This window comes from Ascaphus truei, chromosome 8 (assembly GCF_040206685.1).
Source record: "Ascaphus truei isolate aAscTru1 chromosome 8, aAscTru1.hap1, whole genome shotgun sequence".
NCBI classification, from domain to species: Eukaryota; Metazoa; Chordata; class Amphibia; order Anura; family Ascaphidae; genus Ascaphus; species Ascaphus truei.
The window spans coordinates 7,452,329-7,478,408 of record NC_134490.1 but is presented as its reverse complement, the minus strand read 5'-3'; the positions used below and the strand labels follow the sequence as shown (position 1 = coordinate 7,478,408).

Sequence of the window (26,080 nt, the reverse complement as noted above, 5' to 3'; positions counted from 1 at the left end):
CGCAGAGTTATTTGGGGATTGTGTAGTATTTGTGTACAATGTGTAGTGATTCTCTGATGAGGATCACAAGGTGCCTGTTTAATAAGTGTATAGTAAACTACTTATGTCACCCATACTGTGTCTGTATTCTTCCTGCAGCCTGACCGTAGACCACGTGTGACCCAGCAAGTAAAAGACAGGGACTCGGGCCCCAGCTGAAGCTATAGTCATAAGACTGAAAGCCAAAAGTAGTATATAACACTTAGTAGTAATATATAGCACTTAGGACTCTAGTAAAGTAGGATCCCCAGTTCTATTCCCTCCTCTCTTTTCTCTCCCTCCCCACTTACTATCCTCCTCCCCCCTCTCTTTCCCCCTCAAGCCTCTCTCTCCTGCCCTCTCACTCTCCTCCTCCATCATTTTCCCCCTCCCCTCTCTCTCCTCCCCCTCTCTCTTCCCATTCCCACTTTCTCCACCTCCCTCTCTATCCCTTCCCCGTCTCTCGCTCTCTCTCCCCCCTCTCTCTCTTTCTCTATCTCCCTGCCCCTTCGCTCTCTTTCTCCCTGCCAGCCCCTCTCTCTCTCTTCCTGCCCCCCTCTCTTCCCCCCCTCTCCCCTGACCCTCTCTCCCTTCCCCCCTAATTATTCAAACTTTCAAAAAGTAAACTACCCAAAATACATAAGACTTCGCCTATTGTTTTTTTTCTCAGTGGTACAGAGTGATGTGAAATAGCTCAATTAAGATGTACGTAAGGGGAAAGAACAATAATGACCATATAACACTTAAAACTTAAGTATATCCAGAGAAAATAGAAATTAACTAATTTTTACACAAAAAGCGAGTGATTATGTTGATTACATGTTTTTACAAATAACTTTTTTTACCGACTTTGTGGGACTGCCCTCTCTAAAAAAAAACTAATTTTGAGTGATTTTAAACTGCTCTTATTTTTCTATATGTTTGTTGGAAGTGCAGTAGCTATTAGCTATACGGGACATATTCACGTCAAATCTTCTTTAAACCTTGGAGCATTTGTGTGAGTACAGTATGGGAACTTGAATTCTAACTGTATTTGTAACTCATTTCATTATGAATCGCTGTAAGGCACGAGTGATACTGATATAACTTAAGGTCACTCGAAAGTTCCCGTGCTCCAGATGGCAACGGTTTTACATAACACACTGTGTAAACTTTTTACAGTTTATAATACTGCAACCATAAAAATAATTAATTCAACATCTGTGCCCAAATCATTCTGTCACAGGCAAGTGCAATTTATTTTTCAGCATCAAGAAGCAATGTAGTTATCTCTTTGCTTTCCTTTTAATGAACCTTTTTATCTTCCCAGGTACAGTGAGCATTCTTTGTTACAATCTTGAGAAATAGAGAAGCAGCAATCATCTAATGGAGTATCCAGGAGCCCAAGAGTTTAATCAATAGTGTTACATGACATATGTTTGTGTGTAAATGCAGTAGGAGGAGTAACATATTCCTTCCAATGAAAGACATCAAATGTACAGTGTGTTTATACTGGAAACCCAATGTGTATGTATAGGAATATTCAATCATGTAGGGGTATTATCAATCTTTCTCCTAATGTCTTAGCTCTTAATGGTTTAACCATTTACAGGCTTATGGTTAACGTTCTGTGTACCCAATGGTTGCAATACACAACAATGGAACTCTTCTCAGAAAATTCCACTCCTACAGCCAAATCAACATTATTATGATGTTTACCAAAAGGGTATCAAGCTCTTGCAATATACATGGAAAATAACATGTGGGGGTTACCTGTAAATGATCATTTTTTTAGCTGTGGCCTCACTGCACCTAGCATCCTGAGAGGATATCCACGATCCAAAAGCCCTTGACAAAATATTTAAGGCATAAAATAGTCCTCCATTGTGTGATGCTTCTGATAAACTCTATATTTCACATACTAATGCTTGTCATTTCCAGTATTGTGCACGGGGGTGGTTCTACCTTTTTGGGGGCCCAGAGCAACATAGTCGGGGGGAGGGGAGGTCTTTCATTTGCCTTTTGTCATTTTTAGGGATAATGACAAAACGTGTAATGTTGTTTGCTGTTCCCAAACAAACAGCCCCTGTGCATTCTAGGAAATACTTTGTTACTTTGCAACTTCCCTTGTAGAATTGAAAAGCCTGTGACAAAGTGGGACATGAACTATAACCCATCTCCACCAGGCAATTACCAAATCGCCCGGACTTGTGCCACAGGAGTCTGATAGTGGCTTCTATCTTAGTCCATTTGCAGTTGTACAAATTAACCAGAGAGACCTGCAATGCATTTCTCTGTGACTAGAGATGTGTGATTAATAAATTATGTGTAATCCTCCTTGCCCGGCTCTAAAGGAGATTACATCAGATTGACTATGTACATTGCATTGCTCAGTCTTGCATACCTGTTCAGGTGCTAAGTAGGTGCAGGCTGGGCATGAATAAGCATACAGTATGTATGTATGTCTTTATTTATATAGCACCATTAGTGTACATAGCGCTTCACAGTAGTAATACACTTGACAATCATATAAATAACAAATAATACAAATAACAGATCATGAGAATAAGTGCTTCAGACATAAAAGTAACATTTAGGAAGAGGCGTTCCTGCTCCGAAGAGCTTACAATCTAATTGGTTGGTAGGAAGAACATACAGAGACAGTAGGAGGGCATTCAGGTAAGTGCGTCTGCAGGGGGCCAAGCTTTATGTATCATGTGTAAAGTATTAGCCACGGTGCTACTCATATGCTTCTTTAAGCAAGTGTGTCTTAAGGTGAGTCTTTAAGGTAGATAGAAAGGGTGCTAGTCGTGTATTGAGGGGAAGGGCATTCCAGAGGTGTGGAGCAGTCAGTGAGAAAGGTTTAAGGTGTTAGAGGGCTTTATATACAAAAGGGGTAGAGAGAAGACATCCTTGAGCAGAAAGCAGGAGTCGGGATGGTGCACAGCGAGAAATTAGGGCTGAGATGTATGGAGGGGCAGAAGAGTGTAAACCTTTAAAAGTAAGGAGGAGAATTGAGTGCGAGATGCGGGTTTTGATAGGAAGCCTGGAGAGTGATTTCAGCAGGGGAGACGCTGAGATAGATTTAGGAAAGTGTAGAGTGATTCTGGCGGCAGCATTGAGGATAGATTGTAGGGGAGACAGGTGAGAGGCAGGGAGGCCAGACAGCAGGAGGTTACAGTAATCAAGACGGGAGAGAATGAGGGCCTGTGTCAGAGTTTTAGCAGTCGAGCAACAGAGGAAAGGGCGTATCTTTGTAATATTGCGGAGGAAAAAGCGACAGGTTTTAGATACGTATTAAATGTGAGAGGAGAATATGAGAGAGGAGTAGAGTGTGACCCCTAGGCATCGTGCTTGGGCTCTGGGTGAATGATAGTACTTCCAACAGTAATGTGGAAGGATGTTGTAGGACCAGGTTTGGGAGGAAGTATGAGGAGCTCTGTTTTTGCCATATTAAGTTTAAGTTGGCGGAGGGCCATTCAGGATGATATTGCAGAGAGACATTCAGAAACTTTGGTCTGTACAGCAGTTGTAAGGTCAGGGGTTGAAAAGTATATTTGTGTGTCATCAGCATAGAGGTGATATTTAAACCCAAGAGATTTGATTAGGTCACCTAGAGAAAGTGTGTACAGAAAAAAGAGAAAAGGTCCCAGGACAGAGCCCTGGGGTACCCTCACAGAGAGATCGATAGAGGAGGAGGAGGTGTTAGCAGAAAAGACACTGAAAGTATGATGGGAGAGGTAAGAGGAGATCCAGGATAGAGCTTTGTTACAAATACCAAGAGTATGGAACATGTGAAGGAGAAGAGGGTGGTCCACGGTATTAAATGCTGCAGAGAGGTCGAGTAATATGAGCAGAGTATAATTACCTCTGTCTTTGGCAGCATGGAGGTCATTAGTTATTTTAGTGAGGGCTGTTTCAGTGGAGTAAGCAATGCGGGTGCCAGATTGTAGAGGGTCTAGGAGAGAATAGATTTTGAGAAAATGGAGCAAGCGAGAGAATACAAGACATTCAAGGAGTTTAGAGGTGTAAGGGGGTCTCTCCCAGTTTCCCTGATGTCCCTTTGCCCCCTGTCTTACCCCTGTGGCCATGGGGGAAGGGGACAGTGACTTCTCCCGGTGGGCGCCGCCATTTTGGTTGTGGCGCGAGGTTCGCGCAATGCGCAGAGGTTGGCAAGGGTAGGGGTGGCCATTAGAAGTGTGCAGCAGCTCTGGGAAGTTGCGCAGGCACAGTTAAGCATAGCGGCGGCCATTACAGCTTCGCACAGGCGCAGGAGAGATCGCGCACGCGGTTCCCATGGGAAAGAGGTCCTGAGTGGACTTCATCTCCCAGCAGCCTCTGGGGAATGCCCTATGATCCCTGTCACCTGCAGCCAGCCAGCCACTGAGACTGCAGATTCTCTGCAGCAGGGAATTGGTTACATTGTTGTGTGCAGTATCAGGAAGCAGACTGTGAAGGACATGAGGCAGTCAGACTGAGGATACAGAGGGGAAAGAAGGGGGGCAGAGAGCTGCGAGCTTCTGCCCTAGGCCATAAATCCCCAGGCTAGAGCTGAGGCTCTGACTCCCCACTAGTGAGGGTGGGTGGTCACGGGGACAGGCCCTAGGATATTAAACATTAGAAAAGGAGCTCTGCGTGTAGGGAGGCAAGTAGCCCCTACACTAGGCCCTATACCCCAGGCCCAGTTATGCCCTGAGTCATTGAAAGTTTGGAGCTGCTACAGGGACATGCCCTAGATAGGGAACGGATCCCCTCAGCAGTCAGGTGTGTTATAAGATAGTCAGGGACATAGCTGTGTGCACGTGGCCTGGCAAGTTTGGTCTGGGAACAAACCTCTTCAGGAAAAAGACAGTCTTCACGGTGGGAGCGTCTGGCGGGACATCACCCCACGCGGAGGCAGGTTTCATCACAGGATCAGCGGATCCTTTGTGAAGATTCATCATACCGAGTGTGGACACACTCGGCAGGTACAGTCACCAAGTGCACCACCATTACCGGTACCACACAGGCACTGATCACGACTAAGGTTGCATAAGTCTTGGGGCACTTGGGACTCAGGGAATAAGGTGTGGGGTACAAGGCCCTGCGAGGTGTGTGGCTAGTTGTGTCTTTAGTGGGTAAAGTGATAAGATATTATCATAGAGTTATAAGTCAGTACATTAGAGCGTTAAGAGATATGTTATGTTCAGTAAAGCCCTTTGCTATTTCACATCCAGTGTATGTGTTCATTTGTATGTGTCCTGCGAGAAACAACTCCCGCTCTGCTAGGAGCCATAGCAGGTGGAGGCGTTGCACCATATAGTAGTATAAGAGTAATTCACCCCAGGTTCCCCGTGGCGGAAGCTCAGCCCTCCTGGTTGCCAAACAGGTATAGCACCACACTGATAAGTAGTCAGATACACCTACCCACCTCAATCTCACTTAGGGTGGGTGTAAGAGGGCTACAGAGACAAAAGGCATGAGGGAGAAAGGTTGATAGTTAGAAAGACAGGTAGGGTCAAGCTTGCTGTTTTTGAGTAATGGTATAACTGTTGTATGTTTGAAGGAGGAGGGAAAGGTACCAGAGTAGAGAGAGGAGTTAAAAATGTGTGTGAGCCTGGGGATTATTATAGGAGCAAGAGGTTTTAGAAAATGGGAGGGAATTGGGTCAAGAGGGCAAGTGGTAGAGGGAGAAGAGGAGATCAACAGTGACACATCCTCCTCTGAGACAGCGTAAAAAGAGTCAAGGAAGGCAGGAGGAGAGTTAGGAAGAGGTGTAGGATGGGAGGAGGAAACAGAGGGGATGCTCTGACGTATGGATTACATCATTTCCTTAAAATAGTCAACAAGGTCTTGAGGTGAGATGGAGGAAGAAGAGGCAACTGAGGGTTGTATGAGAAGAGAGTCAAAGACAGAGAAGAGTTGGTATTAGTTAGACTTGTGCGTGTTGATTAGTGAAGAAAAGTATGAGAGAGGGCAGAGTTGAAACAGGATAGCATAAATTTGTAGTGAAGGGAAGTCTGCGAGATTTCCTCCAGAGGTGTTCAGAGGAACGACTGGAGGAATGTAGCATGTGCGCGTGGGAATTTAGCCAGAGTCTGGGGTTAGAAGGGCGAGGACGGCAGAGAGAAAGCGGGGCATGTAGATCAAGAGAGGAGGATAAGGCAGAGTTGTAGTTCCTGACCAGGTTCTCAGGGTCTGTAGCAAAACTGAGAGAGGAGAGGGAGTAACGAAAAGTGTAATCAAAGGCTGGTAGGTTAACAGAGCGCAGGTTTCTCTAGAAATTATGGATAGATGGAGGTGGAGATGTGGAGAAGCGAAAGAGACTGAGATGAGGTGATGGTCAGGGAGAGGAAAGGGGGAAATTGAGAAATCAGAGAGAGAAAAGTTTTTAGTGAAAACCAGGTCTAGGTAGTTGCCATCCTTGTGGGTGCTGGCTGCAGTCCACTGTTGAAAGCCAAAACAAGAGGTTAGAGAGAGTGTAACAGGGGAGTAATCCCTGTTCAAGGAATGTGCCTTTAATCTAGCAGTGTGGTGGTTAACTGCTGGTAGTCAATTAATAAACACCACCTGCCTGATCTAGATTGCTTACAAAAGCCTGTCTGTTGAGACAGGAAGTGACTCCTTAGCACTGAATGAGAGCTGAACTTTGGAGACAGAGCAGTGTTCTTGAGTCTCCCAGGAGAGACTGACCAAGAGAACACATATCTCTGGAGCTGACCGGTCTTGAGCTCTGCACAGCATAGCTGATTGCAAGACACCAAATAAGACTTCTAAAAAGCAAACAAAAGAAAAATTTGTGTGCCTGGTGATCTGTTCCTGAAACCACTCACCGTAAAATGGATTGTTAAATAAATCCAAGTGTAATTAAAAAAAAAACAAAAAAAAAAAAAAAAAAAGGGGGGGGGGGAAAAAAAAAAAAATTTTAAAAATAAAAATTGAATGGAAACGAAAATCCACCTTGATAATGTGAGTAGTTAAATCCTATGAATACATATACTTTTATACCATTAATAGGTTATGTGACATGAACCATTAGGAGTGAGAGGGGTTAATTGTGGTTATAGCACAAAAAATGGCAGACGGAACCAAAATGATCCAAACACATAAGCAGCTTCCAATGCAAGGTACCCAAACCTTGCTGAATAAGGACAATAAAGAAAACAACCAGGGAAGCGCTATATTAGTTGGGATCAGGCTCAGCAGCCAATTTTATGTATAAACCACATTTAAAACAATAGCATAAAATAGCATGAATGAATACACAAAAATATAATATATAAAATGAGTAACACAAGTCTCTGCCAGTTGGAGATTGTCCAGGTGATGTAAGTGCAAGTTAATGCCCCTGTCTGATGTGACAGACTCGGGCAAGAGTGACCTTTGAGAGGTATATATCCAGAGTGGTAGCTGGGATGGAAAGCGCTACCAACTGTGCAGGTAATGAAGTGTGTAGAAATGGGAAGGTGCCGTAGGCATCAAATATGGAAAAAGCTCACCCAGACTTCAAACTCTTTGCGCTGGTGGCTCCTTTTGTTTCCTCCTTCACAGCCTCGCTGCAGAAACTCCGCTGCACAGCTCTCCTGGGCTTGCACACCAGGGATGGAACTACTCACAGGGCGCCGGGTTTCCGGCCGGACGTGACGCACCAACCCTTCCCGGCTGTGCCTGGAGCTGCCGCAGCACACAGGGGCTGAGAGCCGAATTTCACACACCTCACACAGCTTCAAAGTTCCACAGCCTCCGCAGTACACTCTCCAAGGGACTCCACGTTAGACCACCAGGACTGGGGCAATGAGACAGGGATGCACAAGAGCTGCAACCCCTCTAGACTCCTCCTCCTACGCGTTTCAGCACGTGACGTGCTTTCATCAGGGATACCATGGGGGTGTTTAGAGTGGACTATAAATACCCATCTAGACAGCGGTCATCAATTAGCCTAATTGGCTAACTACACAGTCTCACTGAGGAGCTGGACATTGCTAAAGAAATTATTGGTAATCTTGATACAGATCTCAAAGTCTCTCAGAAGGAGCTTCAGACCCTCAACCTAGAGAAGGAAGTCTCACGCCAGGAGATTGTCATTCTCAAAGCAGATGTGCGTAAATGGAAGGAGGACTGCAAAGAAGCCCTGAAGAATACAGAGACTGAAAAAGGAGAAAATTCAAGATTAAAAAGAGAAAATTTAAAACTGAAAGAAGAAAATTTTCAGTTGACAGAAGAAGTCAAGGAAAAGTTTGAAGCAGAGCACCGACTGCAGAACCAACTGCAAGGTCTGCGTATGCACCTCAAGAAGGCAGAGGAGAAGCAGCGAACTCTGCAGGATGACAATCTGCAGGCTGTTAAAGAAATTCAAGTGCTGCAGGAACGTCTGATGACCCAGTATGTCCCTGCAAAGCAGCATGAGAAACTGAAGGCTACCCTGAGCATCACCAAAGCAACGCTAAAAGCCAAGCTTAGAACCCAGGTCACGCGGCACAAAAGGGAGCACAAGAAGGTCCAGAAACTGAAACAAGTAACTGTGGCCCAAGCAAAGAAGTTCATAGTGCTTCACAATGCAATAAAAATGTGGAGGCAAGCTCAGAGAAAGCAAAGCATGCAGATTAATTCCCTGAGAAGAGACTTGCAAGACGCACTCAAAAAACAGGGATCTCTCGTGGATGAGATTACAGTCCTACAAGGACAAGTATTGACCCTGACTAAGCGTCAGTATCCCACAGCTTCAAAAACCCATGAGGACAAGGGTACAGTGAGAGCTGGGAATACCGCTCATCTGAAAGACAAGGTTGCAAAATTTGAACCACCTGAATAAGCACTAGCAAAACCTTGAGCCACCCAGCAGGCAACAAAAGAAGGTACACGTGCTGAATTAAAACCAGAAGAATCCTTAGCTGATGAAGCTGAAAAGATGGGACATTCTCTGGAAGTGGGTGTGGAATTGCAACTTAATCTAAAAGGGGCTGAACTAGCAACCCCATTGAGTGGGAAAAGGGCAGAGCGTCAGCTTCAAGAGCGGAAAACTCAAAGGGCTGTTTTTAAGCGCTCTGCAACTGCTGCCATACAGTATGCCTACAATAAGACGAGCACCCGACGCGAGGGAAATCTCATGACCGCGCACGTAGAAAAAAAGACTATACTTGGAGAAAGTCCTCCTTGAGCGACTGAGGGGTGCTGATCTCAAACACCTTCAGGAGGAGACACGAATAAACTGGAGAAAGGGCTCCAATCCCAACAGGACTGAGGGTTCTATTCCTCCATCCACTCTCATTCAAGTCACAGAGATATCTAGAATGAGAGTGGAAGGATGGGCTTTGGCCGTGGCAAGCCCAAACTTCCCACAAACAGGGGAAGTATGTAACAGGGGAGTAATCCCTGTTCAAGTAATGTGCCTTTAATCTAGCAGTGTGGTGGTTAACTGCTGGTAGTCAATTAATAAACACCACGTACCTGATCTAGATTGCTTACAAAAGCCTGTCTGTTGAAACAGGAAGTGACTCCTTAGCTCTGAATGAGAGCTGAACTTTGGAGACAGAGCAGTGTTCTTGAGTCTCCCAGGAGAGACTGACCAAGAGAACACATATCTCTGGAGCTGACCGGTATTGAGCTCTGCACAGCATAGCTGATTGCAAGACACCAAATAAGACTTCTAAACCTGGATGCTGATATTTTCTGTGCACGCACGGGTGCGGTTCCAGGAGAGCAGAGAAGCTTACTCTACAGCAGCTAACAGATAAGACTTTCATTATTAAGAGACTGCTTATATCTGCTTATTTCATGCTATATGTTTTGGGGCTGCGAGACATGCTTGACTTAGGGAGTTGTGAATTAATTGCATGGTATTTTCACTAGAGATACTCCCACGTGAATAGAAGCTTTGTCCCCCTCCCCTGTGTTTGGATGACTTCCTGATGAAAAGGAAAAGGCACAATAAAGCCTTATTATAATTTCACCTTATAAAGTCTCCAATTGTGTACCTCTGTGAACGTCCGTCTACAGAGAGAAAGCGGGAAGCCCAATGGAGAGAGGGGTCATCGAGGTGGCAGTTGAAGTCGCCAAGGAGAAGAACAGGAGAGTCTGAGGAGAGAAATAAATAGTCACACTAAGGCCTCGGACATGGTGCCGCAGACTGTATGGACGCGTCCGCACACTGAGCAGACAGACTGCCTTAAGGCAGTGTTTGCGTCCATGCAGCGTGCAGGCGCATGTGCGCGGAAGCAGGAGGGGAGTGCGTTGCGTGAGAAATCAGTAAAACTGATTCCTCAGCACGACAGACAGGTCACGTGAGTGGTTCACCCAATGAGGGTGGACCAGCTCTGTGACGTCACTGGCAACGCCCCCAGGACCGCCCCCATGGCCCGTCCACCATGGCCAGGGATAGCAACCGCTTTCCCTCAGCCGCCGTACACCTCCACATGGGAGAAGGCACTGTGGCCTCAGCCTAAGGAGGGGTAATACCAGAGAAAGCCCACCCAGTTAACCCATTAAGGCAGTTAACCCCTTAAATAATTACTAGTCCCCGTGGGGGGTGGGTGCGGGTTCACAGGTATCTCTCCAAGTGTATAGAGGCGTCTCAGTATCTTTCTCTCTATCTTTTATTTGTTTTTAACCATCCCACTATTTCACTATGCATCTCCCTCTCCCCCCTGGCTTATAAAACTCTTCCCTCGTTCCCCTGTTCTTTATCATCTTTACTGCTCCCCTCCTTTTTGACTGAGGAAAACTAATGTGTGGATCAGTACCCGCTTGACCCAAGGGAGAGAGCACAACTCTTGAAAACGTGCTACAAAAAGAAAGTTTTTCCTTTGTCAAACCTCTTAGAAAATGTATGAGACTAAGCATACTGCAGCACCGGTAACTATGTAACAGGATACCAGCCTCTGTCTAACGGGGATGTTGTACACTATAGAAATAATTGGTATATACAATGCAGAGGCATAACACAATGTTCCATTTATAATTCATTTTTGATTGACACAAGGCAACAATTAATTGATTTCTCTGTTTTGTACTCGGCATGCTGCTGGGATCTCATTAATTCTCTTTTGATTGTGATCTTTAAAAAAAAAAAAAAACAAATAGAGGTGCTGTATTCTTGAAATAATAAAATGGCCTTGGTTTGTGCCTGGCATAAGAGTACGATGTGTTTAAATGATGATATTAACTCATTCACTGTCGTTGAGTACTGCTTAGCTTTGTTCTGCTTATGATGCAGGATGCAGATGGAAAACAAGCTACATTCTAGCATGCCATTCACTATCTTTTTGGAAGGTCACACTGACTTAGGCAGCCATGTGACACATTTAGAGAAGCCAGCAGCATTATTTTAATTGAATGATGAGAGTTGGAAATCTCTGGGGAATTTGCTCATCGGATCAGTCTCCATGACAAAATGTCATATCGCCGTTCACATTCCATTTTGTAGTAAACCTAAAAGGAAATTATTAAAACAACAGTATCATAAAATGAGACTTGTGAGCTCTTGAAACTCACTTCACTTACTATCTCTAGGAAAAACACTAATGGCTGTCCATTGAATGTTCACAGTGCCTGAACAGCTCATTATTATATAGCAAATTGTTGGGTAAAAGTATCCTTTATCGACTGAGAGTTGATTAAGAAAATGAAAATCAGTCCAGAGCTGGCCAGGGCAGGGAAGGTGGATTTAAAAGCAGGCCACACTCTTTCTAAAATATAGCCTACAATTGTTTTAATACCGGTTAAGAGCGCATAGCACAATTAGAACAACACAGCATTATATCTAAAGTAATTAGTTTGGCATATTGTATACAGGTGTCACGAGTCAGCCATCTTGGATTTGTGATGTCGTTTATGATACTGGGAACCTGAATCGGACGGATAATATTGCTATTTATTGTGCCATGTTTTTAGATCCAAAGTTCCTTGGATCTCCTGAAACAGCATTTGAAGAGCCAGCTGGGAATCCTTTCTATTCCTGTTTTGTTCTGTCCCTGCGGCGGCTGCCAATCTTCATAAACATTATAAAGAAACGTATCCCAATTCGTGCAAAAAATGCTGGTGAGGAATGAAATGGTTTAAAGCATCATGACATGCTCTATGGCCAGTTAGAATAGATTCCTCCAGAATATAGTATTCAACCAGGTAGGATTTTGATATTCGAATACTACTATGGAGCCTAAAGAAGTAAAATCTGATCAGAAAAAGCAATATTCAAACATACGTTCCAACTTAAAGCAGCATTACCTCCCAAATCCTATATGTTAAAAAAAAAACAGTTGTTAGTATTAGATTATACTTACTGCATTCCCCCCCCCCCCCAACCCACTCTTTATGCCCTTATTAATGAGCGACCTTGAGTTGCTAAAGCAACTATTTAGGTAGCCATTGCACTTCCTCTTTTAAAATAGGCAGCCATATTGTGTGCCCTGGGGAAGCAGGATCTTTGCAGATCAATCACGGGAGAACAGATCGATCGGTAGCTTAGATAATTACATTGTTCTAAAGATAAGGAACTGCTGCATTTCATAAAAGACTGGCAAGATCCAAAGCCACTTCAAACTGAGGATTAGCTCAGGAAGGGGAGGACACTTTTCACCCACTCAAATAGCTTTATTAGGCCGGTCAGTGGTCAAGCCCAGAAACAACTCTAAGAATTGCATAGAAGATCAACCAACATGTTGTTCTTCAACCAGCTCTACTGCCACACAAGCTAGCCTTATCATGGAGCCAAATAACGGACCTCTGTCCAGTCTGCAAGGTAGAGATCGGACTTTGCTTATCTTTCACACTACTCCCAAGGGAAGAATATCTGTTTGGCATCCTGAGTCGTTGGGATTCAGGGCAAATTGTTGCTCTTTTCTGTTGATTCCTGAGTGATTTAAGTATAGCTGGAGTTCCTGTCCAGTCCTCCCAATGTCAGGGTCAAAGGGTTCACAATAGGAACTCCAGTGTGAGTACGTACCACCAAAAGCCATTCACATTGTGTGCACTGTTTAACAGTATTGGTCACAGAGTTGCTGTGGGGCAGGTCTGTGCCAGATCAGGTAAACACAGCATGTGAAGCTGGGACCAATCTTAGAGTTTATAGATGAGATGAAAGATGCAGATTCAAGGGAGCCAAAGTTTCCAAATGTCCAGTTCAAAGTCTAGAAAATAGTATTAAAGCCACAGGGTACACCTCAACCAGCAGAATTTTAAGTTACGATTCTTAGGATCAAGGCCAATATTGACCTCATTCGATAGCTTCTGATTTGCCCTACAAATGTCCTACAATGTATTCAGTCAATTGTATGTAGAGATAGGAGAATCCGCTCAAATCTGTTTCAGGGATTTTCTCGTGTTTTAACCTCAAAATCTGCTTTGCCATGTAAAATCCGCAAACTGATTTGGTCGATTTAAATCCACGCGGATTAATTCAAAAACGCCATTGGATACGACTCGTGGACGGATTTGTAGAATCCAATCCACAGATTCAGCGATCCGTTGGCGGATTCTTAAGAACGGTTTGCTGCATCCGTGGATTGGATTCTATAAATCCATTCCCCGGGTTGCAGAATCCGCAGGGTGTATTGGTAATAATTATTTTAAAATCTGCAAAAACGCTAATCGCCCTTTTTGAGATTGATCCGCTGAAATCCGCGGTCCAACCGGCCGATCCACTACGGATCCAAATCTGTCCCCAAAATGTGCTCATCTCTAATTGTATTTTACCAACAAAGATAACAGAAGATGAAACACTGGGTGAATAAATAGCTTTAAAAGACGGCAGCTGTTTGTAGCTTCACCTCCCGGGAGTCTGAGATGTGTTACTAATCCCATTTAAAGTATTTCCGCTTCTTCTGAAGTTTCAAAAACATTGACTTTTTCCTGCCATCAAAAACATGAAGGATAGAGGGAGGGAGTGGACAGGTGTGTTCTGCGCCAGGAGAAGACCAGGTTACAGGGAGAAGCAACAAATGTCTATGTAGTCTTCATCTTTTCAGATGACTGGCTCAAAGCACATAGTCCCAGTACTCTAATCTCATGGGATGAAGATGTTGCTCAACAATATAATACTGTCATTATGATAAAGATTGCTTAAGATAAGGGGATACATCAGCCTGTTGTCCAATATATACCTGTTTTGAAATACACGTTGGAGCATTACTTCCTGTTTTTTAGCTTTCCAGCATTATAAGTGACATCCCAAAGTAGGTCCAAGTCTTGAGGATAATATAAGAATCTCTTACTTGCTGTACTTTTAAATTCATTTTGAACTCTACAAGTCATTTGTTAAGTATTGTTCAGAGCATATATCAGCTAAGCCAGGGGTAGCCAACTCCAGTCCTCAAGGGCCACCAGCGGGTCAAGTTTTAAAGATATCCCTGCTTCTGAACAGATGGCTCAATCAGTCTCTGCTTTAGCACAGGTGGCGCAATCAGTGGCTCATTCTTCGACAGTCACTGATTGAGTCCCCTGTGCTGAAGCAGGGATATCTGTAAAACCTGACATGTTGGTGGTCCTTGAAGGCTGGTGTTGGGTACGCCATCAAGATGTTGCAGGCACGTTTTATGCAAAATACTTTTCCCATCCCCCTGTGCACAGGCCCCTGAACCCAGCTCACTGCCAGTAGAACGTTGTAATCCTTGTTTACAACAATGAGGTCAACTATATGACTTTCTCATGTAATGTCCTAATCCTAATAGGTCAGGAAACACCACAGCGCTGATGATGCTGGAGAGGATTATCGGAAGCGGTTGGATTAAGTTACAGCTTTAAAGCCCAGATGGACAGATTGCTGGAACGTTCCCATTAGGTGAGAGTAAAGCAATCTCGTCAATTTCATTAAACGGCGTCCTTCCTTAGAAAATCATGTTGGGCAATGCTTGGAAAGCACCACTTCCAGATTCAAATTTAAATAGCCCTAGCCATTTGCATAATGTTCCAGCCATCTATTAGAGCACTGATGGCTATTATCATCTCTGTATAAGGGAGAAGACCTGTGATTCTTCCTTTCAGTGACTCGATTTTCAGTTTATTAACTTTAATAAATGATAACACAATTAGCCATATTTACTAAGCTCAACAAAGTATCCGGCCGTTCTTCCTTCTCTTACCGTGCACCCCAAAACTGGAACAACCTACCAGAGACTCTCACATCCACCACCAGTTTAAGTTCTTTCAAATCTAAGGCTGTCTCACATTTTAATCTGGTCTGTAACTGTTTCATACACCCATAATATATATTTTCTTTAACTATGCATGCAATGTCTTGTATATAATGTATACCATGTTCACTTATGTAACTGTATTTGTAACCATGTATTATTTGTCTTAACTCTGTGCCCAGGACATACTTGAAAACGAGAAGTAACTCTCAATGTATTACTTCCTGGTAAAATATTTTATAAATAAATAAATAAATTTCATAACAAGACACCTTCCAGCATGGGTATTCTTTTCCTACACCGGATAATGTTTTGCGGAAGAGCACAGCTATGCTAAGGAGGCTCTCGGCTGCTATGTAGGGTCATCAGGTGTCCAGTATTGATCCGAACTGTCCTGTATTTGGACACTCTGTCCAGTAAAACATTAGAGGTAATAGTGGACATGTATGTATCCGGTATTACCTCTCTGGACATAGTGACCTGACGGCTTGGGATTTCCCCAAGCAGGGAGAGAGTAGGGCTGCTGCTAGGGGTCTGGGCAACTTCCTCCATCCTGATTGGTTGCTGCTGGGTAATGCAGCCAATCAGGAGGAAGTGTCGGGAGCCTGGGAGTTGGGCCAAGGGGAGGAGGAAACAGCATGGAGCGTAGAGAGGTGAAAGGGGTGTGTGTATCTGTCTCGAGCACGTCGCACCTTTCACCATTGTGTCCAGTATTTTTGGAGAAACCGCCTGGCACCCTATACATGGGTGCAGTATGGACACCATTCAAACAGGAAGAACTGCAAATATTGCATTAAAAATGTTGTATCATCTTCCCTGCAAGATTAGCCTATAATGCATTGTTCTGCATTTGTGAGAATGGGAGAGAGGGAGAAAACAGAGTTTCTAAACCTAGACTTGCATAATTCCAGTGTTAGCTTTTTTTTTCTTCCTTTAGGTTTGTCATTTCCCAACAGCAGCAATTTCCCCCCGTCAAAAGAAATCTATTTATAGTGTAGTGCAGAGAACTATAAGGAAACCCTTTGTGAATGTGTCTAGCTAAATAATATCGTGCCTGCCGAGATCAAATAGAATTCACAAGGAAAATAAAAGCCGTAGTTTGTAAACCATCCTGTGTCCCTGCTTCTCTCGTATTACTGTGTTTATATTGCTGTTCATGACAGTTCTTAGCTTGTCATGTAAGCTGTTGTGAGGGATTAAGTAATTAGGGAGTATTATTGAATGCATTTGAGGCGCTGGGTCATTGAAAAAGAGAGGGAGGGAGATAGAAACAGAGAGGGAGTGAGAGAGATATAAAAATCTATCCCTTACTCACAGCCTGGGAGCTGTAAGGGACAGATCCTCGCTAAAGACGTTTCTTGTTCTCAGATCTCCTGAGTTTGATATTTACGGCAGCAATGGGTGAGTAAAGATTGTGGAGTGATGAATAGATAGCAGTAACTCAAATCAGCAAAGAGACTGTCAAGGGAGATATGATGGACTTACAGTATTTTGGATGTAGCTTGGGAAAACAAGGTTGCAGAAGGGCCATATTTATCTTAAACCTTCCAGTACCAAAAAGGGTCTGCGGCACATTGCCCGGCGGTGGATTGTACCCCTCTGTGGCAATAGAGGTGCTGTCTTTGCATTGTGCATTTCTGACAAGCCAATGGTGGATATGTTGTAGGTTAACAGCTGCAGTGCTGGACCAACATTCCAAAGGATTGTTATTGTACCATACAGGCTTCTGTGAAAATAAAAAGAGATCGATGGAGTTTTCAGTGTCTCCATCAAGGTGTTTAGCCCTTGGAGGGCCAGGGGCCTCTCTGACACTTAATGGGTTAATTTAAAGGATGCATTAAATGGCAGATATACATAGTAATAATATAATGTAAATTGTCCAAAGAAAGTTGATTTCTAGAATTTTAATATTGCTGCTTATTTAACAATGTTCATATATATATACTGTATACACACACACACACACACACACACATATATATATATATACTGTACATATATATATACTGTATATATATATATATATATATATATATATATATATATATATATATATATTATACACACACAAATGTGTCTGTGTTGTGTGGTAATGCTGACCTTTTGTGTAAACAGTCTATTTTGAGGAATCCCACAGGTCAATTAAGTGGTGGAGCCCCAAGTGTTTCCCCCATATTTTGTGTTTATATTTATATACTGTATATATATATATTTATGTGTGTGTGTGTGTGTGTGCGTGTGTGTGCGTGCGTGTGTGCGTGCGTGCGTGTGTGTGTGTGTGACGTTGTACGTAGAATTTTCCTGGCTCTGCAGCATGGAGCTTACAATCTAATTGTTGTACCTGAGACACAGGGAGATAAAGTAATTTGTGTAAAGTGACAAGGATCTAACCCTCGGATTACACACTGATTCGATCCATTTTAAGGTGTAGTCTATAAATTACTGACACGGGGGTGCATTAATCCTTAAAGCGCAAAAGTGTTAACCGGGGCCTTACCCCACACAAACTCTCATTCAAGTCAATAATAGTTTTCATGCAGTAGTGTCCGATTAACACTCTCTTTGGATTGTCTATAGGCTTTTGGAATCCAGGCTTGGAGCCTCCAGGTGTATAGACACCTGGCCCTGCTGGTGTATATAGACAATGAGGCTCCACCAAAGAACTGGAACTGCAAGTCCTACATTTGGCCCTGTTGGGCTCTGTCTTCTTTGATTTACTCCCCCTCTCTCTAGCTGACCCTGTTGTGCTGTCTAAGTGCGCTCTTCAACCCACTCAAGCAGTGAAACATTTAACAGCTCCGTGTCCGAGCAGCAGACTTGCAATCTCAGCCGCTCATGGCAAAGCTGGAAAAAAAGAAAGAAAGAAGAGGGAACACATTTCACCAGTGTCTTGACCTAATTTAAGGGTCTCTCTGTCAGCCTGACAGATTTTGCACTCCATAACATGAATGTAGAGTAAATTACTGTGCAGCCTCCCACTTCCATTTCACTCTCGGCTAGTACCAGATAAACTTCTGAGAATGGCTTGCAAGAACACAGTGGGGCTTATGTATGGACAAGCATGCAGTACACTAGTGCAGGGGTTGCCAAGTCCAGTCCTGAAAGGCCACCAACAGGTCAGGTTTTCAGGATATCCAAAGTGGTATGTGTGCAGACTTCCCTCACCAGGATACAGCTGCACGCCGCTGGAGACAGCAACTGGAGGCTTTATTACTGTGAGTACTTTACCTGAGGCCAGCCCAATGAGGTAAAGGAGGGTGTTTCATGCACCTACCCCTACCTTCAGGGTGACTAGAGCCCCATTATAGGTCTGTACTAATTATCAGCATTGATTATTCCCCAGTTAGCCTCTTCTCCTTTCAACAATATATAGTTTCATGTACTTGAGCACCATATTTTCATCACCAGGTTTTCAGGATATCCCTGCTTCAGGACAGGTGGCTCAATCAGTGGCTCAGTCGAAGACTGAGCCACTGATTGAGCCGCCTGTCCTGAAGCAGGGATATCCTTAACACCTGACCTGTTGGTGGCTCCACAGGACTGGAGTTGGCAACCCCTGCACAAGAGCAAAAGAACTGCGCCATCAAACGTCCACCCCAGTGTGTTTGAGTAAATGAGAAGTCTTTTAACTGCAATATTGAGAGAGATGATATTAAGTAGAGATAGGCACAATTTGGGGGGGATTTAAATCCATAGCGGATCGGCCGGTTCCTCTGGGCCGCCGACTTCCATGGATCAATCTCAAAAAGGGCGATTCGACTTTTCCGGATTTTTTATTGACAATCCACAGATTCCACAATGGATTTTAAGGATCAAATCCGTGGACTGGATTCTTAAAAATCCACCAGCGGATTGCTGAATCCACGGATTGGATTGGTAAAATCCACCAGCGGATTGCTGAATCCACGGATTGGATTGGTAAAATCCACCAGCGGATTGCTGAATCCACGGATTGGATTGGTAAAATCCACCAGCGGATTGTAGCCAATGGCGGATTTTGATTAATCCGCACGGATTGAAGCTGCCGCCTGATATTACACCACGGAACGGATCTTGAATGGAGAGCTCGGGAAATTCTGCAAAAGGGATTTTGACAGTTTCCTCTGTAACCACCACATCCCCCCCCTCCCACCCCTCCACCCCACACACACAAAATCTTGTGCCCCCAGTTTGCACACCCCTGGGTTAGTAAATTAAACTGTAGTGATATAGAGATTGGAAAAAGTATCGAGCCAGATATACTTATGGGGAAAGTAACCTATTTAATTTGGTATGTGTGTCACATTCTAACGACAGTAATGGCACTGGCTGGTTGAGCTATGTTAATGACCCATGTGTATTCCTTTCTGAACTTAGAGAGTTGTTAGTACCTGTACAGATTCCTTTAATGGTGGAGACAGGGCGTGTGTATGGATCGTCACTACACAAAGATATAAAGTGAAAGAAATCATGTTGATCTGTCGAACACAAATTCACATGAAGCCCTCGCTGCTGGGGACCACCAAGTAATGTAAGGGGTTAATAGCCTTCATGGGTTAACCAGGTGGGATCACTCTGGTATTGCCCCTCCACATCATGGGATGGTAGATGACTATGCGGAAGGGATTGCCACTCCCTTGCAGGTCTTGTGACCAGTGATGTCACCTTAGGGAGATAGAAGGGTATGTATAGCTCCACCAAGTGTTCTACAAGTAGGTTCCTCTGAGTTCTCGGAGAGCGCCTCACTGTGAGTCCTGTAAATATGTTTACGTGTATAGCTATGTGTTTTAAGAGTGCCCTGTCACTGTTTATTGTTCTCAGTTAAGGAACATGCCCTATATAGTTAGCGCCTATATTAGTGGCCCAAGATTGTTCTCATTCGGGAAGAGGAATGAGTATGTGCTTAGCAGGAGTTCTCAGAATAGTAGCTCCGGAGAATAATTGGATCGGCTCCACCGGAAAGGTCCTAAGTAAACTCCCAATCCAATATGCACTGAGGAAGTATGCAGTGCACAGCTAGAAGATACTGATCCCAGAAATGCAGAGTGTATTCCTGACAGGTGCCCACTTGAGATGGGACATTATAGACGCTATGCTGGAGATTGCCAATCTAACCAATACTAAGGGAAACAAATATAAGTACCTCCCCAGTGTAGGATTGAGAGCTAGCAGGCAAGAAGCACAGAGTAACTTTATGATTTGTCACATTTTAATATGTCTACCGTGAAGAATATCCTTGCATGGCGAGTCTTATAAACGGATGTGAATAAAGCACTTTTTGTACTATAAAAGTTCCTTGCGCCCATCCTTATTCGATCTGCATATCCACGCTCAGCCCGCACCGACCCAGCACCCTGACCAGGTATGAGAGACTGAGAACTGCCATGTATATAGTTCAGCTCAATGTAAACTCCTTTAGAGCCGGACAAGAAGGGCTGCACACATACTGCTCGAGCTTCGGCATAAGCAGATGTGATGTGATAGCACATTTCTGAACATCAACAACTTTGCTTTAAATCCCCCCTGACCACAATAATTACCCCAAATCCCCCAATCACCACAGTACCCCAAATCCCTAACTGTTCGTACCATCACATCCCGATTACGGACTATAGATGTCAAGGACAAGTACAGGCGGTCCTCGGTTATCCGCCGGAAGCCGCACAAACCGCCAAATAGAGAAACGTCGGATTGCGAATTCAATGTTAATTCACGGTAGCCAGTGGCGAATAATCCGTTCCAACGTCTGATAATGCGTTAGGCAGAATGCATTATGACGCGTCGGATAATCCGTTCGATGGATAACGGACCGATGGATGGACCAAAAAATTACATTTTTGTTAGAGGAGGACTTCAAAACTCTTTATTAGTGATACGACCTGGCCTCCCATGGATGTCCATCCTGGCCACATTTACAACATCTGGGTGATTGTAATAATCCTTTGAATGGCCGAATCGGTTTATATGTCCTGTCCACAGTAAACATTGCAAAGAAATCTTAAACCAATTCAGGCATGTACAACAACCATCTCCTCATTGGAAACCTGGTCTGGAAAGACGTCTTTGTGTTATCAGGAAGGGGGTGGCAATCTTAGTAAAGAGTTAGACAGAAACAAAACCAAGAATGGTTTATATGTGAATTTTAATTAGCTAAATATTTTAAAATAGTATATGGGAGTCTGGGGTTTGGCGGTCTACAGTAAATCTGTTTTTCCTGTTAATTTTTCTTTTTCGCTGTTTCTCGTTCACGCCACTGAGCAAAATCCTTGCAGGAGCTGTCAGATTAAATTTGTGGTTCCACCGCTGTGAATTCTAATTAGGTTTTCTCCACTGACACTTGCACAGGCTAAATTTAGTATAGCAGAGACTTAGGACAGGAAGACCAGGACACAAGCCTTAATTGCATCTAAACAACACTTCCTTATTTTGCAACATTCATTAAAAGGGCATTCATGACTTTTGCAAGCCTCGATTCTGGGGCTCTCCCATCACCCTTTTAACTAAAAGAAATACTCACACCGTGACGTGGAAGAAAATAGGTTGCAGCTTTATTAATCAATACAAAGGTCGGGTACAGCTAGATTGCTCCACCAACCACAAAGAACCCTGGGGGATACCCCCAACTTGAACCTCTATTTGCTAAACATGGCCCAGGCCACTTGGTCCAAAACACCCACAAACTTTTAAGACCCATCTTAAATCCCACCACCTTAACAAAGCATATGAGTAGCTCTGTGGCTGATACTTTTCCTTCATACATAAAGCTAGGCCCCCTGCAGACGCACTTACCATAACACCCTCCTACTGTCTCTGTACATTCTTCCTACTTACCAATTAGATTGTAAGCTCTTGGGAGCAGGAACTCCTTTTTCTTAATGTCACTTTTATGTCTGAAGCGCTTCTTCCCACTACAATTATTTGTATTATTTGTTATGTATATGATTATGTCCCGTTTATTACTGCTGTGACGCGCTATGTACATTAATACCTGGAAGGTCACTTCAATAGTGGCCGCCTATAACACGGACTTATCACTGTTTGAGAGAAACTGCCTCTAAATCCAGCAGGGAGCTGGTTAATTGCAGTCAGGAAATTAACTAGACTCCACCTGGCCACATTAGAGCTCTAAGAAAAGCCTCCTGTTGGAAACAAGAGAGAGATTCCTGAGCTCATATTTGGCCTGACACAGGAAAGCAGAGAAGCTTGCACACACACACACTGCCTTGAGCACAAAGATGTTCTGAGATGAAGACACCCAGACACCCAGAGACCTATATTTCCTGGACACAGAGGACCCAGGAACCTGCCAGAGACTGACATGGAGGGCCACCTGCTTAAGGTACCTCCTCAGACTTTGGGGTGATAGGCTGATAATGGGAATATCCCTTCAGTCCTGCAGATAGGGTCTGGGGAAGTACATTAGCCCTTACAAAGGGATAGGGGTTTGTTATTTTGTTGCTTTTGTAAGTTTTGCCTGGATAAAGGAACCGGCTCAATAAAGCCAAGATATTATTGCACCCAAATCGGCCTCCATTATATGTAACTCTGCACACATCTCCTACACCGCCAAGCCAGATAATACCCCACCTTCCCTCATTACCACCAAATTGGAGGTCCACCACCTCCACACAAGAAGCCGACTGTGACAGGGTCCCCTCACCACAGAACACCTTCCCACCATGCTCCAACAAAGTGATCACTCAACCCAGCTGCCAACCACAGAATAGACTACCACCACCGTCACACTGTCACACCGTCACACCGTCACACCGTCACACGTCACACGGTCATACCATCACACATCACACGTCACACGTCACACGTCACACGTCACACCATCATACCGTCACACCGTCACACCGTCACACGTCAAACCGTCATACTGTCACACCCTCACACTTCTTTCCCTTTCTTTTTTTTGCTATTTTTTAACAAACAAAGTATAGAAAACATGATACTACCAATATCCCACTAATAACAAGCGGATGTGAGCCAGGGCTTATTCGTGACTAGACATAGAGGAACAAAGCGGTACTGTACGACCATCCCCTGCCCTTAACTACTCCACTGACGCTTCCTCCAGTATCCCCACCCCCTCCCCCATTAAAAACTGCACATCGGTTCCCCCTCGGTGAGCAGTCATGGGACCCCTCCCCCAAGGACTCAGATCTTTGTTAGTGGTGGTAAAAATAGAAGGTAATAAACAAGTTTTGGCTTTATCTAGGTACTTCTGTTTGGAATCAGCACCTAGTTAGTACAGGCAATGGCCAAATTGGTTTTACAAAAGTCGTGGTTAATTATTTGGGAGGAAATATTGTGGCAATGTGTTCTAATTTAATCAATTCTAGATTTATTAGACATTGGCGCAATCGCTGTTTGGACATTATTTTACATTATGTTAAATTTGTAATATAAACTCAAAAAGGAAAAGAGACCTAAAATAAATATTATTTTCTTTAAATAGAGAGAGAAACTGTGTGTAATTATGTATATTTTTTTATGTATTATTACACAGCACTTTGCAATATTTACAAACGTTACAATACAGGTAATATAATGATACCGAACCAAGATAAAATTGTAACATTGGAAGGAAGAAGTCCCTTCCTCGGAGAGCTTACAATCTAATCAGGATGTGGGCAGACTAACAGAAACAGTAGCAGTAAATTTGGAGACATTGGTTAGAGCAGGGATGGTCAACTCCAGTCGTCAAAGGCCACCAACAATCCAGGATATCCCTGCTTCAGCACAGGTGGTGCAGTCTTCGACTGAGCCACTGATTGAGCCACCTGTGCTGATGCAGGGATATACTGAAAACCTGACGTGGTGTGGCCCTTGAGGACTGGAATTGCGCACCCCTGGGTTAGAGTGTGCATATGAGCAAGTCCAAGAGTACTGGTACTCCGGTACTCTGGTACTCTGGGTTTGTAAAAAGTAGTGGTACTCCTCACCCCCTAGTACCTTTACACTTCGAACACTAAAACCGGGTGATGAGGACGCGGTGTTATAATATTTCCCAAGTCTGATTGTTGAACAAGCATCTGATTTTAGGTGCCGCTGGTGCTCCATGATTGGTAAGTCTCCCGCGGCACGCAGACCAATAGGAAGCCACGACGGATGGTGTTGCGGCTTCCTATTGGCTCCCGTGGCGCGGGAGATTTAAACTTCCATATTGTTTACCCACGTCGGGGATGGTAACAGGTGCACCTTCTGAGGTGAGTATCTCAGGAGTCAGGGCATCTCCAGAACTGAAATTAATGTGGTTCACAGACCCCCTGCTTCATACCTAGAGGGGGAAAAACACCCTAGGTGGAACTGCACCTTTAAACCCCTCTCTCTAATGATCTTTATTACATCTAACCCCCTGATTAAAACCTTTTGGAATTGAAGGGGTTAACAGATGTCTTACCTTTTATGCCGACACAAGCGAAAGAAGGAAAAAAAGAGGCATTTTTATGTGCTGTTTTCTGAGACGTTATTACCCTCCACAGTCAATTACAAGACAGGGAATTATATAGTCACGGTGATTTTAAACAGCTGCCTTTTCTTAATATCTGTGGCAAAGTATTGTTCATGCGAGACTCTGAGAGCTCTGGCACTGGGAAGGCTCCGTCTCTTTCCTGAGCAATTTAACCTTTCCTACATGAAGATTATTTGGAGCTGTCACATTCCCATCGCCCAGAGGTTCTCACCTCCAATCCTCAAGACCCCCCCCCCCCCCCAACATGGTCAGGTTTTAAGGATATCCCGATGTAGCCGGGATCCCTTTCCACCAATTGTTGTTGTGGGGTGGGAGATGCTGCACCTAGGGAACGCCCCAATAACGGAGGTTCCGCGTTGAAGGAGCCGCCATGTTAGGTTGGCGCCGGCGCAGAACTGGTATGGCAGGAGGTTGCACATGCGCAGACTATGTGACAAAAGCCCGCGAAGGAGGAGAGCTCGGATAGGCGGGGAGTTAGGGGACTACGGGTCCCAGCAGCCCCGCGGGGCCCCGTGACACGCGAGGACCAATCAGGTACGAGGTAGGGAGGAAAAGGAAGTGGTGGCGCGCACGTTAGTTCAGAGCGAGCGGTAGGAGGAAGGAGAAGGAGCTCCGGTATAGGGAGGCAGTCCGCCCCCCGTATGCCCCAGGCGCAGTTAGGCTCTGAGCCCCAGTAGTATGAAGCTGAACTAGGGACTGGCCATAGACAGCTTCCGGCTTCCCTTATTGTTAACCGATCGCTACCGGGACAGTTATAAGTCAGCGGGAGGTCTGGGATCAGGCCCCGCTACCAAGTCGCAGCGTGTCTGGGTGGGATCGTCATCTACACCCACGCCGATCCTTTGTGAAGATAGTTGCAGAACCGGGTACTGGAGTGCCCGGAATGTAAACGTCAAGTGCACCAACGGTACCATCATTCACTCAGGACACAGTGGCTGCGCAGTCACATACATATACATTCATTGTCTCACGTGAGGGTGGGGAACGTATTCCAAGAGGGAACTGGACACGGGGTGGGATCACCCGGTGAAGGGGAGGGGAGAGTGAGCGTTCGGAAGGACGCGATAGTAGTGTCTCCTCTAGGGAGGGACACCTGTTGATAACGTGTATGGTTGCTACAAGTAAAGTATATTGATAACGGTATATTGCTGTGGGTGTATTAATGTACATAAGTTCCTGCGAAGACCCACTTCCCCTCGGGCGGAAGCTGTCGCAGGTGGAGGCGCTGCACCAAGTTATAAGTATTAAACGTATCCCAGGCTCTCCGTGGCAGAGGCTCAGGCCCTGTGCGCCTACAGGTTATACAGCATGTGGTAGTGGTCTGTGTTCGCTAGGAACCAGGGCTACACCAGTTCAGCATAGGTTGCTCAATCAGAGGCTCAATTGAAGACCTCTGATTGAGCCACCTGTGCTGAAACCCTGACCTGTTGGGGAGTCTTGAGAACTGAAATTAAGAACCGCTGCCATAGCCCATGCAGCCCAAATTCCTGGTCATCCAAATCTCACCCCGGGGCTACCA

At 44.5% G+C, this 26,080-nt stretch overlaps 1 protein-coding gene across 1 annotated transcript in view; it reads left to right on the top strand.

Moving 5' to 3' along the window:
* Positions 1 to 16,345: 16,345 nt before the first annotated feature.
* LOC142501097 (rap1 GTPase-GDP dissociation stimulator 1-like) overlaps positions 16,346 to 26,080 on the top strand; it is a 43,251-nt gene continuing 33,516 nt past the window's right edge. The window contains exon 1 of the mRNA XM_075610453.1: positions 16,346 to 16,502. Within this exon, the coding sequence (XP_075466568.1) occupies positions 16,499 to 16,502 (4 nt within the window). The 5' untranslated portion in view covers positions 16,346 to 16,498. The remainder of the gene's footprint in view (positions 16,503 to 26,080) is intronic.